Raw genomic sequence first — 17588 nt, forward strand, 5'->3', positions numbered from 1 at the left:
AAGAGAAGTATTTTCTTACTTGTATCATTAGGGACCTTGGGAATTTACCTTGATGAGTTTCAAGGATTTACATAATTAGTTTACTGATTGGGGAAGGATTTTACTGAAGATAACCCATTGTTACAAAATAACATGGAGATAGTTTTCAAAGTCACAACAATTATGTGTTCTGCTAATCTGATCCCAGTAGGTGGATTTTTACATGAAGCTTCTCAGACTTTAGAAATTAGTGTCAAGACTTTTCACTGATTACCATCTGGAAGACTGAATGTTCACTGAATTTTGTAATCACTAAGTTTAGTTCCCATGATTTTGGAATAGTGATTCTGGAATAAAGCACAATTTCTGCTCCTTAGTAGTAATAAAGGAAGACTTAGAGGTTTTTTTGAATATGTGGATAAATCATATAGGATTTTGTCATTTTTTATTAATGATTTTAATATCCCATATTGTGAAATAAGTAAAAATGGAGTTTAAGGACAAGTCTGAGGAATATGTAATAGTCTTTGGGTGAAAAATACTTGACTAATGTGAATCATTTAGAAAGCAAGATGCAAGGTTACAGAGGCTGAAGCCATGCTGGTCACAGGTTTTGTGCCAGACTTTCAAAATATTCACCTGCCATTTGGGAAAGGTGCAGGACAAGGACATGTCTTCATGGGTCATGTAGGGGAAAGTAAGGAAAGTCAGGGAGGTTAAAGGAAGAAAAAAGGGAAACTTCTCTCATGCAGGTTGTGTTGAAGTGTGGCTTCAAAAGTGTTGATGAGAAATGCAAAAAAAAAAAAAATTGTTGGTGCTGGTAAGAGATGGAAAAACCTCTGAAAGACTGCAGAAGTGAGTTTTGTGTGGAGATCCAGTTACTGGGTAGTGGCTCTAGTGAATCACAGAACTGGAACAAGCCTGACAGACACATCAGTGGAACTAATACAAACCATCAGCATGGAGTGCTGGAAAAATAATAGGAGATACAAAAGGACATTGCTTGTGGAAAGTTTTCTGTAGTTTTGCATCTTCCTGAAAGAAAGAAAATCCTCTCTAGTGAAGTACACACAACGAAATACCTCCTCTATATAAAATAAACTCTTTTGTTGTGAATAGACAGAAATTTGAGTAAACAGATGCTGATAAAAGCTTGGAAAGCAGCAAGAAAGTAATTACCCGTGGAGTTTTGGTTTGGTTGTATCCAGAAGGGGCTTGGAAGGGCTTTTGGTCCAAACATAAAACTAAAAAGAAATACCTTTTTTACACCATAGCAGCAAGGGATTGATAGTACAAATTATCTTATGCTTACAGACACAAGCCCAAAGGGCATCACAAGGAGGGGATGGACCTCAGGGTTCCATCCACACCACTGTGCAGCTCCTGGGAGGACAAGGACTGCTGGTTTGAGAGAGGCAAAAAAAGAAGCAGCACGTGGAAGGGGCACTCTGAGTTCTGTGTCATTCCTTACATTATTTGACCCCAATTCTGGAAGCTGTAATAGCCTGAGCACTAAAGCAGGGCTGTGGTGGGAAGGACCCTGGCTCCTGCTGGCACACAGCAATACTCCTGTGCAGCTCCAGAGAGGCTGGAGGATCCTGCCCTTGTCTGGAGAGGGCTCTGCTGGATTCCCCCAGGGAGGGAACCAGGCAGGATTGCTGCTGCCAGGCTGGGCAGGGGACAGCAGCAGCACTGCCCTTCCACAGCCCAGGCACTGTAATTCAAAAGCAGTACAGCTCCACAAAAAGCTTAGGATCAGGTCTGCACGTCCTGGGGGTGGAGGAGCAGGAGAGTTTAATGACACTCAGAACTACTGCAGCTGAGGGCAAGAGAACAAATAAGATCATCTTGTGGGGTGGTGCAGTTCTTTCTCCAGGTGATTTTTGAAGAGATCACAGGGCAACATTGCTGAGGGAAGAGTTTAAAAGCTGATAGCATGGAGCTTGATAGTCAATAACAGCATAAGATGTCTTTATTTTTTTTAACTGCATCGTGATGAATTTAATAAAGTTTATTTCCTGCCATAATTTGTTATGGCAGATTGTGATGGAGTACAGCAATACAGCAAACTGAGCACCATGTATTAATTCAATTTAGGCAGCAGACTGCTGCACCCTAACAGAGTACAGAGGGTCTCTTTTCCCTCTGGCTGCCAAAATTCATTTGCAGCTGAAGGAATCTTCCCCACCATAAGAGCTGCTGCTGCAGACCAGCATCTCTGAAGAGCCCAAGCTTCAGGGGGCTCTGGGGCATCCCTGTGTGCACACCTGGCTGCAATTTACTACAAGATCCATTCATGCCAGAAAGGCACCGTGAAGGGGACCAGTTCTGAGCTCCTCCACTTGTGGCTTTGATGTGCTCAAAACCATTTTCCTCGCATTGGGACCATGCTTTTGTAATTTCTACCATCACTTCCAAAGGTTCAGCCCGTCCTGGAGATCCAGTGGCTCACAGAAATCCTGATTCACAGGGTGTGTCTTCTCTCAAGCTCAAATGTGTTCCAGGGATTTCATCACCAAATTTTTACCCCACAGAAACAAAAGGAATAAAGTAATCATTTTCTATAGTAATGCAGGAAAAATATTACTTTCTTCGAGCTTATCTTAATAACAAGTGTTGCTGAGAAAAGACGTGCAGTGTAAAGCAAATTGCGTGTCCATTCTGGCTCTATTCAGCTTCTGAGGTAATGCAGTCTCACAGAAATTGATAGCACTTTGCTGCAGCTAAAAGTTTGTTTTCAGCTATCAGTGCTGAATGCCCCTGAGCTGTCCTAACCTGCTGGAATTCCCTGGGTTGATGGATCAAATTTCAGGCTCTTCTCCTCTTTTATCATGTAGAAAAGCTCCCACCAAACTGATAATCTAGGCACTGCTCTTTAGTACTGCTGAATATTTAATTTGTTGTTGATTCTTCCTTTTTTTTCTGCTTTATCCCTGTTGATTCTGTAAGTAAAGGCTGGCAAGATTTGGCTCAGTTATTCTGTAATTACAAGGCTTTAAATCTCTTTTTCTTTGAATTTTACTGAGACAAAACAAGTACTCATTGACGTCAGCAGGAGCTTGTAGGGATACGGGAGGAGTGAAAACAGCCCAGCTCTGCAGCTGTAGCTCTCCATCCAGAAGATGTATCACTTAATAGGTGTCTTCAGCAGCCAAGGGAGGACTCTCAGTTTGCCTGTAGCATCAGTTTTTATTCCTTTGACATTTTTCTCATCTTGGGTCTGGTTTTAGTCTTGCTGCCATGGCAACATACAGAGAGGCTAAAAGGTACTCCAGAGAAAAGGTCTCTCCTCGCTGACAGGCAGCAGGAGGGAATAGAGGCCATTGCTGCAGCTTGCAACTGCAAACAGCACTGGGGGGATGAAAGGGATACAGAAAGTATTTTCTGTTTGCACACGTGCAGGAAAAACCTTGGTGCAACAGTTCAGCGTGGCAGGGCATAAACAGTGGTGTTGGATAAAATCATTTCTGCTTTCAGAGGGGTTTGAGCAGGGCAGGACACTGATGTGACATGACATGGAAACAGACTTCATGATCCAAGTTTTTCCTGCAGGAAAAATACTCTAATCAGCCCAAAACCATTGCTAGTGATAGTGGATTTTTACATTTTGATTGTATCCATGCTTTCTCCATGCCCATGTAGGCGTTTATGAAAATTGGGCCCCGCATACCCCGAGTTTGATGTGTCTTCTTACATATGCTCAGTGCTCAATTTCTGCATCTTAAGAGCTGGCTGCATCCAGCACAGGCAGGAATAGAGCCTATTCAAAATCCTGTAAATATTATGCTGCTCTTCCATCTGCCATGCAAGCTGCTGCATACCCTCAGCCTGCAGGAGAACGGAGTCTGGGAGGTCTCCAGAATTAATGGAGTAGGTGAGACAGGAGAATCTAGGCTGGCTGCAGATGTGGCTTTGCCAGCCTCCCATCTACCCAGCTCCCACACAAACAGGTAATTGAAGGATTTTGTCACAGCAGATAAGGCAGTTTAACACTAGAAGCACTTTTCTGCTGGCTATTCTGCTACACAGTGCAAGGGAAATATTCCTTTCAGGAATGCAGATCATTCCCAGGGAAGTGTGCTGTGCTGAATACAGGTTATTCCATTGCTCTCAAGGGAAATAATCCCCCACAGCCAAGGATGGCTTTGTCCAAATAACTGTGTCTGGTAGGATAACTGTCACTAATCACACAGGAAAACAGGGATTTTTAACAAAAGCTTGTACAGAAGGCAGCCTGAGAAAGGGAAGTATTGCAAACTCACTTTAAAAAATAAAAACAAAAATGCTTTGAAAAAAATCAGCATGTTTCCCACTGAAATATTACCCCACAGCATCATATTGTATAAACATGAGAGAGACATTTCGAGATTATCAAGGAGAAAAGAGCAGGACTAAATTTTGACAGATGCCTCTTTTGGGAAGAAAAGGGCAGTTGGTGAGCCCAGGAGCCAGAGACTGCTGGCCACGTGTGTGTCCTGGCTGCCCAGGGAGCCATGGTGCTGCATTGCACTAAATCTTACACCATGGCTGTCCCTTCCCTGAGCAGGGCTGGGTGGCTGCTAAGGGACATCTCCCCTGCCCTGAGAGCCTGGCAGGCTCTGCAGGGAGTAGAACACCACAGGTTCCCTCAGAGCTGCCAGCAGGTTCAGGAGCTGCTGCCCTTGGTTCCTTGAGTTTCCTCCCTTCCACAGACCAGACAGACATAATCCAGAATTCACATGATGGGGTTTTCCTTTGCAGTGGCTGTAGTGTTAGTTTAAAAATCCACATATACCAAAAACATGAAAGAAAACTCTTCTGGCCTGAGAAGTGCATCTGCAATTAGAATGCAGCTCACAATCCATATCAGAGAGAGCATAGCTTTGTAATAGAACACAGCAGTGAGCCTGATAAAAATTATTTTGCTCTATAGCACTAATAAAACTATAGTATTAAAGCATGGCTTATTGGGATCTCAGCTAGAATCAACTGCAGTATGCATCTTTTTTTCTTCATTACTGTCTAGAAATAATGCTTAAATAATTATTCCTGATATTATTGTTTGTCATTCTAATGGAGGTAGCTCTGGGCCCATTGCAATAGTGCCAGTTATGAGCAGCAACAGAACAGAGTCAGCCCTAGAATGACAAATGGGCATGTTTTTAATTCAGATTATTTTTTCATAAATGTGAAGGAGATTTGGATCATTACCTGTGACACTTGGGTTGCCAAAGTAACCTTGACTAGCCAGCTGATGTTTGCACAGCTCATGGCACTGTCACCATGGAGACCTGTCCATGTGATTTTGCAGGCATGATGCAGTTGCAGGCGTCTCAGAGAGGAATTAATTGCTGGTGAGCAATGCTCATGCAGACAGCTCTGCCCTGGCAGACAGAGCCTGCACTCCAACACCAGCTAAATTCTTCATTTTTGTTTTAACTGCACAGAGAGGACAGGGCAGGGCTGACAGGAGGGAGCTCTCTGGGCTGTTGAAAGGCAAACACCGAGTTCTGCTGATGGAAAGTTCATGCTCAGACTGGGAGGAGTGGTCAGAGAGTGCTGATCTGTGTAAAACCCATGCTTGAATGATAATATTCATTTGCAGAATGTTTGTTTGAGTGATTGAAGGCTATGAACATTCCAGGTATTCCTTTTTTCTCCTCCCAGTACCTGCTCTCCCTCATTCATGTGCGACCTAGTGATGTCAGGGAAATTCCACCAGTAGAGCAGGGGCTGAAATCTGTCTGTACATCCAGGATATTCAAAATTCTCCTCCAAAAGCAGCTGTCGTGCTGAGCTTTCCATTCTGACCTCTGATGAACCTCACAATGGGACTGGAAGTGGATTTTGGATCTGTTCTGCACAATGCCAAACCAAAGACCACACAAAACTTGTAATAAGAGATTTGGTTCTGTTTCTGATGGTTAAGCAGGCTAAAGGGTGCTCCCTCCTTTCTCCTTATTCTGTGGAGAACAGAAGTCAGGCAGCCTGAAGATAAAGTCATTTTGCTGAGGTGAAATGCTTTGTTCCACCTCTTTTACTTAATTATGAGTGGGCTGGATGACGACAGCAGGTCAGAAGGTGCTGTACTATTTCTGGGTGCTGCAGCTGTGATGAGCAGGCTGCAGCAGGAGCAGCTGGGGGTTCTGTGGCATGACCTACACCCCTCAGGGAGACACAGTCCAGGCTTCAGACACTGCCCAAGAGCCAGGACTGAACGGGTGAGCAGCAGGAGAACAGTGTCACTGGGTTTGGGCCATGCAGTGACACTGACATGTGGGGAACTGCTGTGAAGAATCACTGGGGCACCAGCTTTGGAGATGTCTGTGTTGGACACTCTCTTATGTGAAAAAAAACACCAAAAATGGATGTTTAAAAATAATACTGGGCAGAAGGGCTCACAGGAGGGGGTGTGGGCAGAAGGGACTTGGGTTGGTGGGCAGATGCAGGGAGTAAATGTTGCTCCCTCTGTTTTTGCTTTTGGTCTGAAGAATCAGCTGAAGGATGAAAGAGGGGGGTGTAGCTGGAAAAGGAGGGCTTTAGGCTGATGTGTGCAGCACAGCTTAGAATTGATAAGGGGATTATTTCATGGCTAGAGAGGAACAGTCACGACATGCTGGAAGGCTTGGACATTTTCAGTGTGCAAGCAGAGGATGAAAGGTGATTCTTTGAGATGATGTATAAAAATAAACAGGAATCTTGAACCTAAAGGTGTGGAACTAATGAGAGGGAAAATTGCAATTGTAGATCATAACCTGAGCTGATGCTCTGCTTCACTGTGCCCACCTGGTACTGAGGGATGTTTCCTTTGGGTGCTGATAACCTTTTTGACAGCTCGTGATGATTCAGTGTTGGAACGACTGGGGGGTTTTACAGATTACACTGAGGTAATTGAATTAACATCACTCCTGATGTGGATTAAATTTGTAATCTTAGCATAAGATTCTTTAGCCTTTCATACCATGGCCTGATTTATCAAAAGGGGAGTGAAGGATTCCTTTATTGTGAGTAGAAATCCTTTCAAATACCTCAGGAATAAACACTGTCATCAGAGGACCTCAAAAAAAGAAAGGACAAAGCCCTCTGCCCCTTTCCAATGAACCTGCCTTAGCTGACAGTGAGGGGATAAAGAAGTTGTCTGCAAGAATGGAACTGCAATCTGTAGGTGGGAGTTTGTGCAACAGACTGCATCCAGCCTCGTACAGCTAAAGAAAATCCACCCTTCTCCTGCACCAGTGTCTTTCAATGGCTTTTTTTTTTTTTTTTTCAGAAGTAAATGTAGAACTTCACTAAAAAAAAAAAATCAATAAAATTAATCACATTACTGAGCTAAACAGCTTCATGTAGGATGATGAAAACACTGTGTTGTGACATTTCCACTAGGAAGCTTTTCCATGGCATGTTGCCCTCATTGTTTCTCCCTCCTAAACTCCACATTACTGGCGTGGCCTGGAGCCCCCAGTGTGTTATGCTGGCAGAGAGAGTGGTTTCATGATCCAGCTCCCAGTCTCTTTCATTTTACTCCTGAGACTGGTTCCTTGTGAGAGCCAAATGCAGAAATGGATCATTATGTTTAAAATAACAGCTGAAGGCTTGAAAATAGCATCCATTTCTTAGGTAGGCTGCATTTCTCTTTCACACTGCAAAATGGTGCAGCAGATAACGAGTAATACATTTTCCACTTAAACTTCCCTGTATTTATAAAGCAGTAGACTGCTCTTGCTATGTTCTGAGAGCAAAATGAAGTTCCAGAGCCAACTGAATGTCAGCAAGAATTTAAGAATAAGTCAGTAGAGATTACTGTTGGCTCCTGATTTTGAATGCAAGCAGACAACAAATTAGTTTGGTAGTAAAATGGGTAAGTAAGTGGGGGCCTGACTATAGCAATACAAAGTTGGAGCATAATTGCTTGTTTCAGGCATGTATTATTTATAGAGGATCAGACTTGCACCCAGGAAAGTGTCTCTATTCAGGAACTTTCCAAAGGAAAAGGAACCAGGGCAGCAGAGGTGGAGACCTGAAATGAAAGAATTAAGATGAAAAGCTAGACAAGAAATCTGTCCCAGTTACTGATTCCACCTGGGAAAACTAAAAACAAACAAGAAAAATCCAAGGAGAACATAGGGAAAAAAGGAGAAATAAGGCAGGTGTACAATATGTATTTCAGGGGAAAAAAGTGTCTTTTACTTGATTTTAAATGTCTGGTTTTACACCCTGACATCAAAAGCTGTGGAAAAGCAGAGTAATCAGAAGCTGGCTGCAAATATCCAGTTAGAATGCCAGCATGTTATATTAGTTGTTCTGTTTGGAGTACACCTTGGTTTTCATTGCTTTAGCATTGCAGGTACTGTTTGAGTAAAAATTGTGTAGTGCCTGCTATTTTTAATTTCAATACGAAAATCCATTTTGTCTGGTCAGAGAGGTTACAGGTAATAACATGCTTCATTTGGAGCTTTTGTAACCTTTTGTAACCTATATTTCTCAGAGAGAAGTGTGTTACAAATTAGTCAGGAGCACTGACAGAGACTTCATTAAACTTCTCTAAGTCATTTGTGGGCATATTGTGATTCCTGAAAGCTGCTTTCTTACTTGCTGTAGTAGTGCTTCACTATCTGCTATTATTAGTACTTTACTATGTAGAAGGAAGAAATTAACATAATTATTATTCACTTTTTTTCTATGCAAGCTTGTATTTTATTTTGAAGGAAAATTGCTGTCAGCTCACTAAAGACAGAATAACTGCAATAAAATCATCCCATGCTCCCAGTGCATACATAGGTGCTGTGTTCAGCACTGGAGAATAGTTCATGACTGTTACTGTGAAGGGTTCACTTTTGCTTTCAATGAAATAAAAACTCTGCAAATCATTAACTAAAGAGAAATTGAAACATGGGTTTTCTTGAGGGACACTATATCAATTCAGTGTATCATTGCCAGGAGCAGTGGTCCACTAATGTGTAATGGCTCTGGTCCCATTGCAGAGCTTTGACAGAAATTGTGTCAGTCTGGGGCCTCTCAAGGCTAAAATCTGTAGTTTGGCACTAGGTCAGACACAGACCCTCTCAGGGCTGAGCCATCCTGAACACAAGCACAGGACAATGGAATTTCCTCCTTTATTCCAGTGGAAGTTCTTCCTATCAGTAGACATCCCTTTGCACTGTTTCCAGTCCAAGAGCCCTCTGAGGGTGATTCTGCACAAGAATAATTTCAATTAATTCATCCACATAAACAAAAGTAAAATCCATTTACTTGGCTTTGAGCTGACAAATGCAACCAAAATGGAATAATAGGTGAAAAGAGATTCAGGGATTCTTCTTACAGAATGCTGTAAGAAGAGGGAAACCCTTGTGATTCTTTCTGCTGGAAGGGATGTTTATTTTGAATCAAACTTCAACCACTTCAGGGAACCTCCAGAAAATTCCAGAATTTCTACTTGCCTCCCTGTACAACCAATTAAGCCTGGGTCTGGTTTTAACCAACTTCAGAGGGATGCACTGTCTTCATTAGGAATATGCAAACACTGAGGCACAAACTCACAGAAGCTCCTCCCTCTGTGAGAAAAAACCCTAAAAGTTTCCCTATAGTCTGTGCAGAACAATTTAACCATACTTGCACAGCAAAGAAGATTTTTAATCCTCTCTGTCCCCTATAGGAGAAGAGGGAATGGTTTTAATAGGCACCTTGGGAAACAAGTAGTTGCAGTCTTGGTTGAACAAGTGGACTGTTAGCAGCCATAAACATAAAATTTCTCATTTCTAAAATAGCTCATGGTCTCTCAACTCAGACATTGTGTGCTGAATGGCATTGCACTAGGACAGAGTGGGACTGACTGGGTAGGTAAGTTGCAAATACCACTAAAAGGCACAGATGTTGTATCAGCTTTTCAAATTCTTTTCAATGTTTTTATATATTTTAATAGCTCCATCTGGATTCCATAGCCACTATTATTGTTGCAAGTTTTACTGTTCCCTCTGCCTCTGCCTGCTGTTTGCATTTGCAAGTTACTTACAAGTGTCTTGGAAACAACTCCTGAACCTTCCTCCAGGGGCTTAAATTTGATATTGTGAAAAAAGCAGGGAAAGGACATTTTCTCAAATTTGCCTTGCTAAATACGACATGGCACAAATTAAAATAAATGTTGCATGCCCTGCTTTCCACATGATGTTCTGGTCATAAATTTCAGTGGATGGGCAAGTGTGTTTGCTGATTTCTCCAGTTCTGTTATTTATGCTCTGCTGTAACCTCCTAAAAGCTTGATTTGGGTAATAACAGACATAAAAATTATACAGCTGCTGCTTCTCCAGCATCATGGCTGGATAAAGGAATATTATCCACAGTGCAGGGCTAGTCTGACAGGGTAGTTGAGTGTTGTTTATGCTCTAGGGTAGCTTCATAAAAGGTATTGTGATTTTGTGGACTGCACTTGAGGTCAGCCTGCTATCCAGTGGGATTCAGAAGATAGTGTTTTCTGAGGTGAATTTACAACAATGCCCTAAATTAGAAAGCCATTGCTTTTGCAGTGCAATTTTTCTTTTGTTCTAATAGAATTTTTCTTAAGTCTGGTATTTAATAATTGAGGGAACACCTCTAAAATTCAAGGAGTAATTCTGAGTCCACTGCAGTCAGCTTCCCAAGTAAGGCTGACAGATGGAAAAGACATTTTGTGCTGTGCCCAGCATCCATTCAATTTAATTGGAAGTTGAATGGTGTATAATTTTTTAAAATCACATACCTCCCTCTGTATTAGACATTCAGGGAATATTTTGGGGGCCTGGACCCCAATTCAGGCTTTTAAACGTACTGTGGGACCCATCAGGTCCCAGCTCAGCATTTTCTTTCAAACATATATGCCATTATTCTTAAAATATTCAATAGAACCATGTCACAGGTGCTAAATCCTATTAACATAAAGCTCATTTTTGTCTCAGCTGACCCTGTTATTCTGGCAAAGAGCAGCATGATGAGGATATGGGACTGTCTTTATGGGCACATTTTCAGTTCCTGAAGTTTCCCATGGTGAAAGTGAGGAAACTCTTGACATCTTCCAATTTTTAGTGATTTATAGAACCATAGATTGTAAGAGACCTTAAAGCTCATCTCATTCCAACCCCCTGCCATGGGCAGGGACACCTTCCACTATCCCAGGGTGCTCCAAACCCCATCCAGCCTGGCCTTGGACACTTCCAGGGACCCAGGGGCAGCCCCAGCTGCTCTGGGCACCCTGTGCCAGTGACTCAACAGTGTTGATGCTGCACATTTAACATTCAGTGCAACACACTCACACACAAATTCAATTTATCAACAATGAGCTCTCCTGAGCTGGGAAACTCCATACATCAAAATAAGCTTCTCTCCAGTGCACTTGTGAGAAGAGGTCCTTGTGCCTTTCTCACATGCACTAATTGCAGCCAGCTGTTAAACAGATGGGTTTGGAGATATGGTAGGACACCAGTTATTTAACATTTTCATTTAAAAAAATAAGGGAAAAAAGTGACCAAATAAAAGGAAATAAATGTTTGCCTAGGCAGCAAGACCCACAGTATTGCATTAATCCCAGCCATTGCCCGGGCATGGCATTTCCTCTGTGGTAACCCATAAGCAATTGAAAAACATCATAGGTCAATTAGAAAAATGTTTCACACTTTCAGTGAAAGTAGGATGTCTTGGTAAATATTCTGCAAAGATGGAATGCAATGAACAACCCTTCAGAATTACCTCCCTGAGCCTGTGTTCCTCCCTGCAGCTCAGCTATCCATCACTTTGGTTCTGCATTAACCTTATGGATGTGTTTTGCTATTCAGAGACTGTCCTCAGGACTCACATCCCATTTTGGCAAACACAATGCAAAAGCCAGGCCTTACAAAGTCACTAAAAAATGTTTAACTCTTCTGTCAAACAGCTCTTTGAGTGACCTTGCACAAAGCACGCCCTAAATGTTTCACTGGTTTGGGAAGGGAGGGACTCAGGGCTCTCCCAGGGTGTGACTGAAAATTATCAATAGTGATCTTTCTTTCAGGTGAAGGAGGCCATGCAGAGAATCCATGACCGAGGAAATATAGGAAAACTCATTCTGGATGTGGAGAAAGCACCCACTCCCCTGGTGAGTGCAAAGCACAGACATGATGTACAGCCAGGCATGGTACAGCCTGGCACTGACTTCTGGACACATGCCCCCTGTAATGCTTTTTTGACACTGATTTCTTCTAAATCTGTGGCACCCAAATACCACCAGTAACCATAAATTCTGGATTTAACCCAAGTGAAATGTACTCTCTGAAGTGCCAGTGGTTACTTGTCTCTGCTGAATCACTATCTGCTTCTCCACAAATGTGCCTGCAAGTGTTGGACTGGGGTAAAACTGCCATGTGTCATTCTGCCCTTGTGAGGAAAACAAACAGACTTTTCTCAAAATAAAAAATTCCTCTATTAATAAGGAGATTGAACAGGAAAAAACCCAGTCAATATTGCTGCAGTGGGCAAACATAAAACTGGTTTCTGATTCCCACAGTAAAGTTAGAGTTTATTTTTGGCAGGAATTTAGTTTACTGGTTTGTGTAATATATGAAGTATAACACATAAATATTTCCAGAAATATCCTGAAGGAAGATAGTAGTGATGGAGCTCTGTTCCACTAGACTTGGAGCACCTAGGATGGTCCAGAAACCTTTCAGAGAGCAGTGGTAAATGAAAGCCAGGCTCTCCTGAGCATTTGCTGATGGTGTAGGAAACAGCAGTAGAGAAGGTAATGCAAACCTGACTTTAAATCAGTACTGATGGGTGAAGTTTGCTTTCAGACCTGAGAAACCTCCTGTTTCAAAAGAAAAGAAAAGAACCTAGACCTAGAGTTAAGCTCTTACTCACTCTAAAACTGCCCCCCCCAATCTCATACAAACTCTCTGCAAGGAAAAGGAAGGCTTTGAGGACCTCACATGTGGAACAATACACTTTCACAAAGAGTGTTAACTCAAAAATGGGTAACTTCAGAGCAATGGTTTTTCTGCATTAAAACCAGGCTGTGTTTGAGATTTTTATTTCCACCAGAGGCTAATAATCAATCAGGGAAGGAACATCATTGCATTTCTCTTTAAGAAGTAAATAGCTCCCTTGCTTATTTGGTTTTGAAGCAGCTATAAGCTAATAGAATCTTCTTGTGTCCTGAGAGAGGGTGTATACATGGGTGTAGGAGAGAATCCAGTCACACCAGTGTGTGCTGTTAAACACTACCCCCACCCAGTGAACCAGACTCTTGTGCCTCCACAGACCTGTCACACTGACAGGGTGAAGTGCTGGAGGGTCCTGCACCTTTACACAGCTTGTAATAAATATTTCCACGGGAAAAAATTGCTGTGTAATCCTTAAATTCTGTTCTGAGCTGCAGATTCCTGCCAATGCCCACTGCCTGTGCAGGCATCTTCAGTAAAATACGAAAATGCAGTTTCTTCCCACTCCTGTATGATCTGGGATCTGCACTCTGTCGTGGGTGTATCCTGCCAGCATCTATATCTCTAAAGTTTCATTGGGTTTCTAATATACAAAATAAAGGAAATTACCCCCTGAGTTTTCACACTGTGCCTCAGATGGGGCCACCCATTAGAGCAGATACAGGAGTTGTAACCCAGAGGTGCCAACTTCCTACACAGCTGTGTTTCCTATCCCGCCTTACTATCAGTTTACTACAAGTGCACAGAGCAGAGTCCTGGTGTGAGCTGTCCTCCAGACAGCCTTCTGTTAGGAAACAGAGCTGTGAGCAGCTTGCAGGTTTGGCTGGGAGTGGTGCAGAGCCAGCAGAGGCTGTGCACAGACAGGTTCATTCTCCTGTGGCAGCCCCGTCTCCTTGAGTTTCCAAGGTCTCTTTATGCAGTGAATCCAACTGAACCGAGGAGGAGCTAGGGGGTGAGGAGGGTGCTGTGATGTCCCTGATCTTTCCTGGTGCAGATGGCCAACGACAGCACGGAGACGAGCGAGGCTGGGGAGGAGGAGGAGGACCACGAAGGGGACAACGAGAACAAGGAGCGCATGCCCTTCATCCAGTAGCAGCCAGAGGGGGCAGGCAGCAGGAGCCGAGAAGGAGAGAAGGGAACAAGACTGGGAAATCTCTTCTGTGCATCAGTGAACAAATGCTGCAGTACAGTGTGTGTTGTATTTGTTTGCAGTCAGCTGAGCTATGAGCTGTTGATCATTGTTGTTTTGAACTCAAGTGCCATTCTCATCCAGTGCAGTATTACCACATTTCTGTGTAATGCCCAGTTTCCCTGTAGGAGTCCCATGGATTTTTCTGTTCTTGTTTGAAAGCCTTATTAACTTACTGTGTAATTTTAGATGGGCATATTTCTCACGCAAATTCCAACATCTTGCATAAAGTTATTTGGGATGTTTGGGCTTTTTTTGCAAGTTGGAAACAGTAAAAAAAAATCCCTACTTGCTGTCTGAAAGATTCTAGTAACTGGAGGGATAATTTTCTATTTCTGGGTTTTCAGTGTTAAAATAGTTTTCCTTTAATGAACCACAAATAAAAGTTGCAACAAAGATTAATTTTTATTTTCCTCAGTCATACTTCAGCATTTAACAAGCAATCCTATCTTCATTTTCAAAAGTATCTCATCCAGAATCATGGAACCTGAAATTGAGCAAGAAATCATTAATTGAGAGGCTTTGATCAACATCTTCTGGTAAGGACATTTTGACTCCTATGTCAAATTCAAACCAATTTTAAAATTCATTTTTAAATTGCATCGGTAAGGATCACTTATCAGGATGTGGAAAGAAATTTGGTGATGGAGTTTATTGCTCTGAAATTGCTAATGTGTAGTCAGCTGTCAGGCTGGAGCTGAACTCCTGCAGAAGTTAACCCTGTAAAAAATGAGGTTTAGGCCTTAATCCCACCACAAATCATGTACAGGGATAATTTCTATCTAGGTGAATTGTTCTGTCAAAAGCTCTGCTCCTTATGTACAGTTACATTTATAATTATTTACAGGATCAAGTATTCAAAGACCAGCTAGTCTTATCTACCTCCCACCAGTGGAAGCTCTATCTAAACATAAAAAAAGTAAATATTTTTTCCACGTCCTTCCCCTATCCAAACAGCAGCTACTCAGGTCCTCAACTGTCTTGTTAAAACAGCTTTTTTAAAATTACTGTGATCACGTACAGTAGAAATGCTGAAGGACTGGCAGAGACCTTGCATAATGCCTACAGCTTCAAATGAATAGTTGTTTTTTTCAAAAGAAGGTATTTACCCAGACATGATTAGCTGTTCACCAAAATCTACAAGTAGCATGTTGTGATAGAATTAAAAATCAATACAGAAAAATGAAAAGTGGGGGCTTCTCAGGGTTTTCTCAGTGTGAGAGGACTTCTGGCTCTGGATGACTTTTATGTGTGGTTTTAGAAGATTCTCGTTAGGTTTTTTCTGTTTGTTTGGTTTTGCTGCCTGAGAATTAGTGTCCATCTCTTTACACTGTACTCATGAAGTCGCTGTCAGATAATTGTGCAGATGGTTCATTCTGAAGGAGTTCCCCTTGGGTCAAACAAATGCAAAAATAACAGCAAGAAACAACTGTGGGGAAAAATGCCAAAAAGCTGTTGAGCTATTGATCCAACCAGAACTTCATTTTTCTCTTCACTTCATTATAGTTGAGTTTATTTTCAAGCTGGACTTTCCTGTACTTCCAGTGCCATTTCGGGCCCAAACAGGGACTTTTTCCACAGAAGAAAAAATGTATTCAGTGAGGGTTTTCCATTTATTGGGCTTGCCAGTTGGACTTTTAAGAAGGGCCATTAGGTTTTCATGACTCATCAGCTGACAGCAGTAGGAAACATGCCCAATTTTGTTTTGCAGCTAGTGTAATGATGTTGTCCTGCAACAGACCTTAACATAACTAGGAATTTTGATTTGATGCCAAAGTGAGCAATATTGCTGGTGACCTTCGAGCTGGCAGTAAGTGGCATTCTCAAGGCCTTAAATTAGTAGGGCAAGCAGAATAGCAAACCCATTCTTCTGTTCCAAACCACAGTCTGGTGGGCTCTGCTTCTAAATTACCCTGCAAGACAAATATGGGTGATCTTGGTCATGGCCACAGACACCTCGGGGACAACAATCACATAATTTTGGCTAGTTCTTTCTGGTTTTGTTAGCAAGGCAAAAAATACTCTTCATGCTAATTCATACCAATTTGAGGGCCATTTTCTGATCAGCAGAGTATCAGGTAATTGCAGTGGGTACAGAGGAGTGCTGCTGGAAGTACCTGAGAGCAACGCAGCTGAGTGTGACCATCAGCAAGCTAAACTCTGCTCTGTGTTTTACTGGTACCAATAGAGCATGGAGAGAGGTTGCTGCTGATATCAATGGAAGTTTTCCAGGCATCCATTCTGGAAGCAGGGTGTGTGCTAGCAGAATTTGGCCCACAAGCCCTAAGTACCTTTCAGGAGACCACAAGCAGTAGTGTCACATTGGCAGGGGTGGAGGCTGTGCTGGTCAAACTGGTGAAGCCAAGGCTTGTCACTGACCAAGTCTTACTGTAGCAGAAATGAAGGGTTGTGATTACTACTGACAGTGTTGTTTAAACAACTCTGAGACAATTGGATAGTTTCTTCAAGTGAAACAAATTATTTCTCAATTTGCCTTAAAGGAACTGTGAAAGCTTCTTTAACTTAAGCCTGATTGAAGTGAACTGAAACACTGTTTAATTGTATTTGTTGCTTTAGAGCTTTTGTTATATTGTGCCTACAAAGCAAATTATGTTTACACAAAAATATAAATAAAATGTTGAGCATAGCATTATCCTTGGTCTCTATGTTTTATTCTAGTATCATGGTCACTTTAGGGAACTGACTTGGGACTGCTTAAGAGGAAAATGTGAGGGGGGTCTTATTTTCCATTTTGGTCACTGTGGGATGTACAAATAATTTATTTTGACTATTACAGAGTAAATCGAGGTTATTAAAACTGCTGTGTGTTGCTTTACAGACCATTACCAATGCAGATCTAAAATTTTGAATGTCACAGTCTAAGAAATTCAAAATATTATATGGACACCTTTTACTAAGTGTTTAGGGAAGTGTATTTTGATACAAAGAGAAACTAGGACTCAGACTGCCACAAAAGTTACCCTTTAGAGAGATAGCTCCTTTCAGAAATTAGAACTCCCTAATGGAATAATCTTAAAATAGAATCCAAAAACAGTCATTACCAGATCAACTTATACAAAGCAGGAGGACATGACTGAGTTTTGAATCCCACTCTCCTGGGCCTTGGTTTCAACCCAGGGCTCCGTGTCTTTGGAAGAACTGGTGATGGTTACCAAGCCCTGCAGTCATCTCCAGCCTCTACTGGAGTACACGGCTTTAAAGGTCTGTACTGGCTTTAAAGGTCTCCCTACATGAGGCAAAGAAGTGAATGAACTCCAGTTTAATATCTAAACAGGGAGTGTTGGCTTTGGTTCATTTTAGTCATGCAGGACACATTCCAAAGCCTGTGATGTCCCTGGAAAATCTCACTTCAGTAGTTACCAAATCTGCTCTATAATCTCAAAGCCCATAGGAGCAGTGCTGAGTGTGAAGAGTAAATTTCTGCCCTCTGTTTTTAAGCTTTAATAAGCCAGTAATGATCAGTGCATCCATAATCACGA

At 42.1% G+C, this 17588-nt stretch overlaps 1 protein-coding gene across 1 annotated transcript in view; it reads left to right on the top strand.

Annotated features, from left to right (window-relative positions):
* The window catches only part of VAT1L (vesicle amine transport 1 like), a 55872-nt gene extending 39131 nt beyond the window's left edge, over nt 1–16741 (top strand). The window contains exons 8-9 of the mRNA XM_059856988.1: nt 11975–12058; nt 13894–16741. Of these exons, the coding sequence (XP_059712971.1) occupies nt 11975–12058; nt 13894–13992 (183 nt within the window). The 3' untranslated portion in view covers nt 13993–16741. The remainder of the gene's footprint in view (nt 1–11974; nt 12059–13893) is intronic.
* The last annotated feature ends 847 nt before the right edge of the window (nt 16742–17588 follow it).

This window comes from Haemorhous mexicanus, chromosome 12, assembly GCF_027477595.1.
Source record: "Haemorhous mexicanus isolate bHaeMex1 chromosome 12, bHaeMex1.pri, whole genome shotgun sequence".
NCBI lineage: Eukaryota > Metazoa > Chordata > Aves > Passeriformes > Fringillidae > Haemorhous > Haemorhous mexicanus.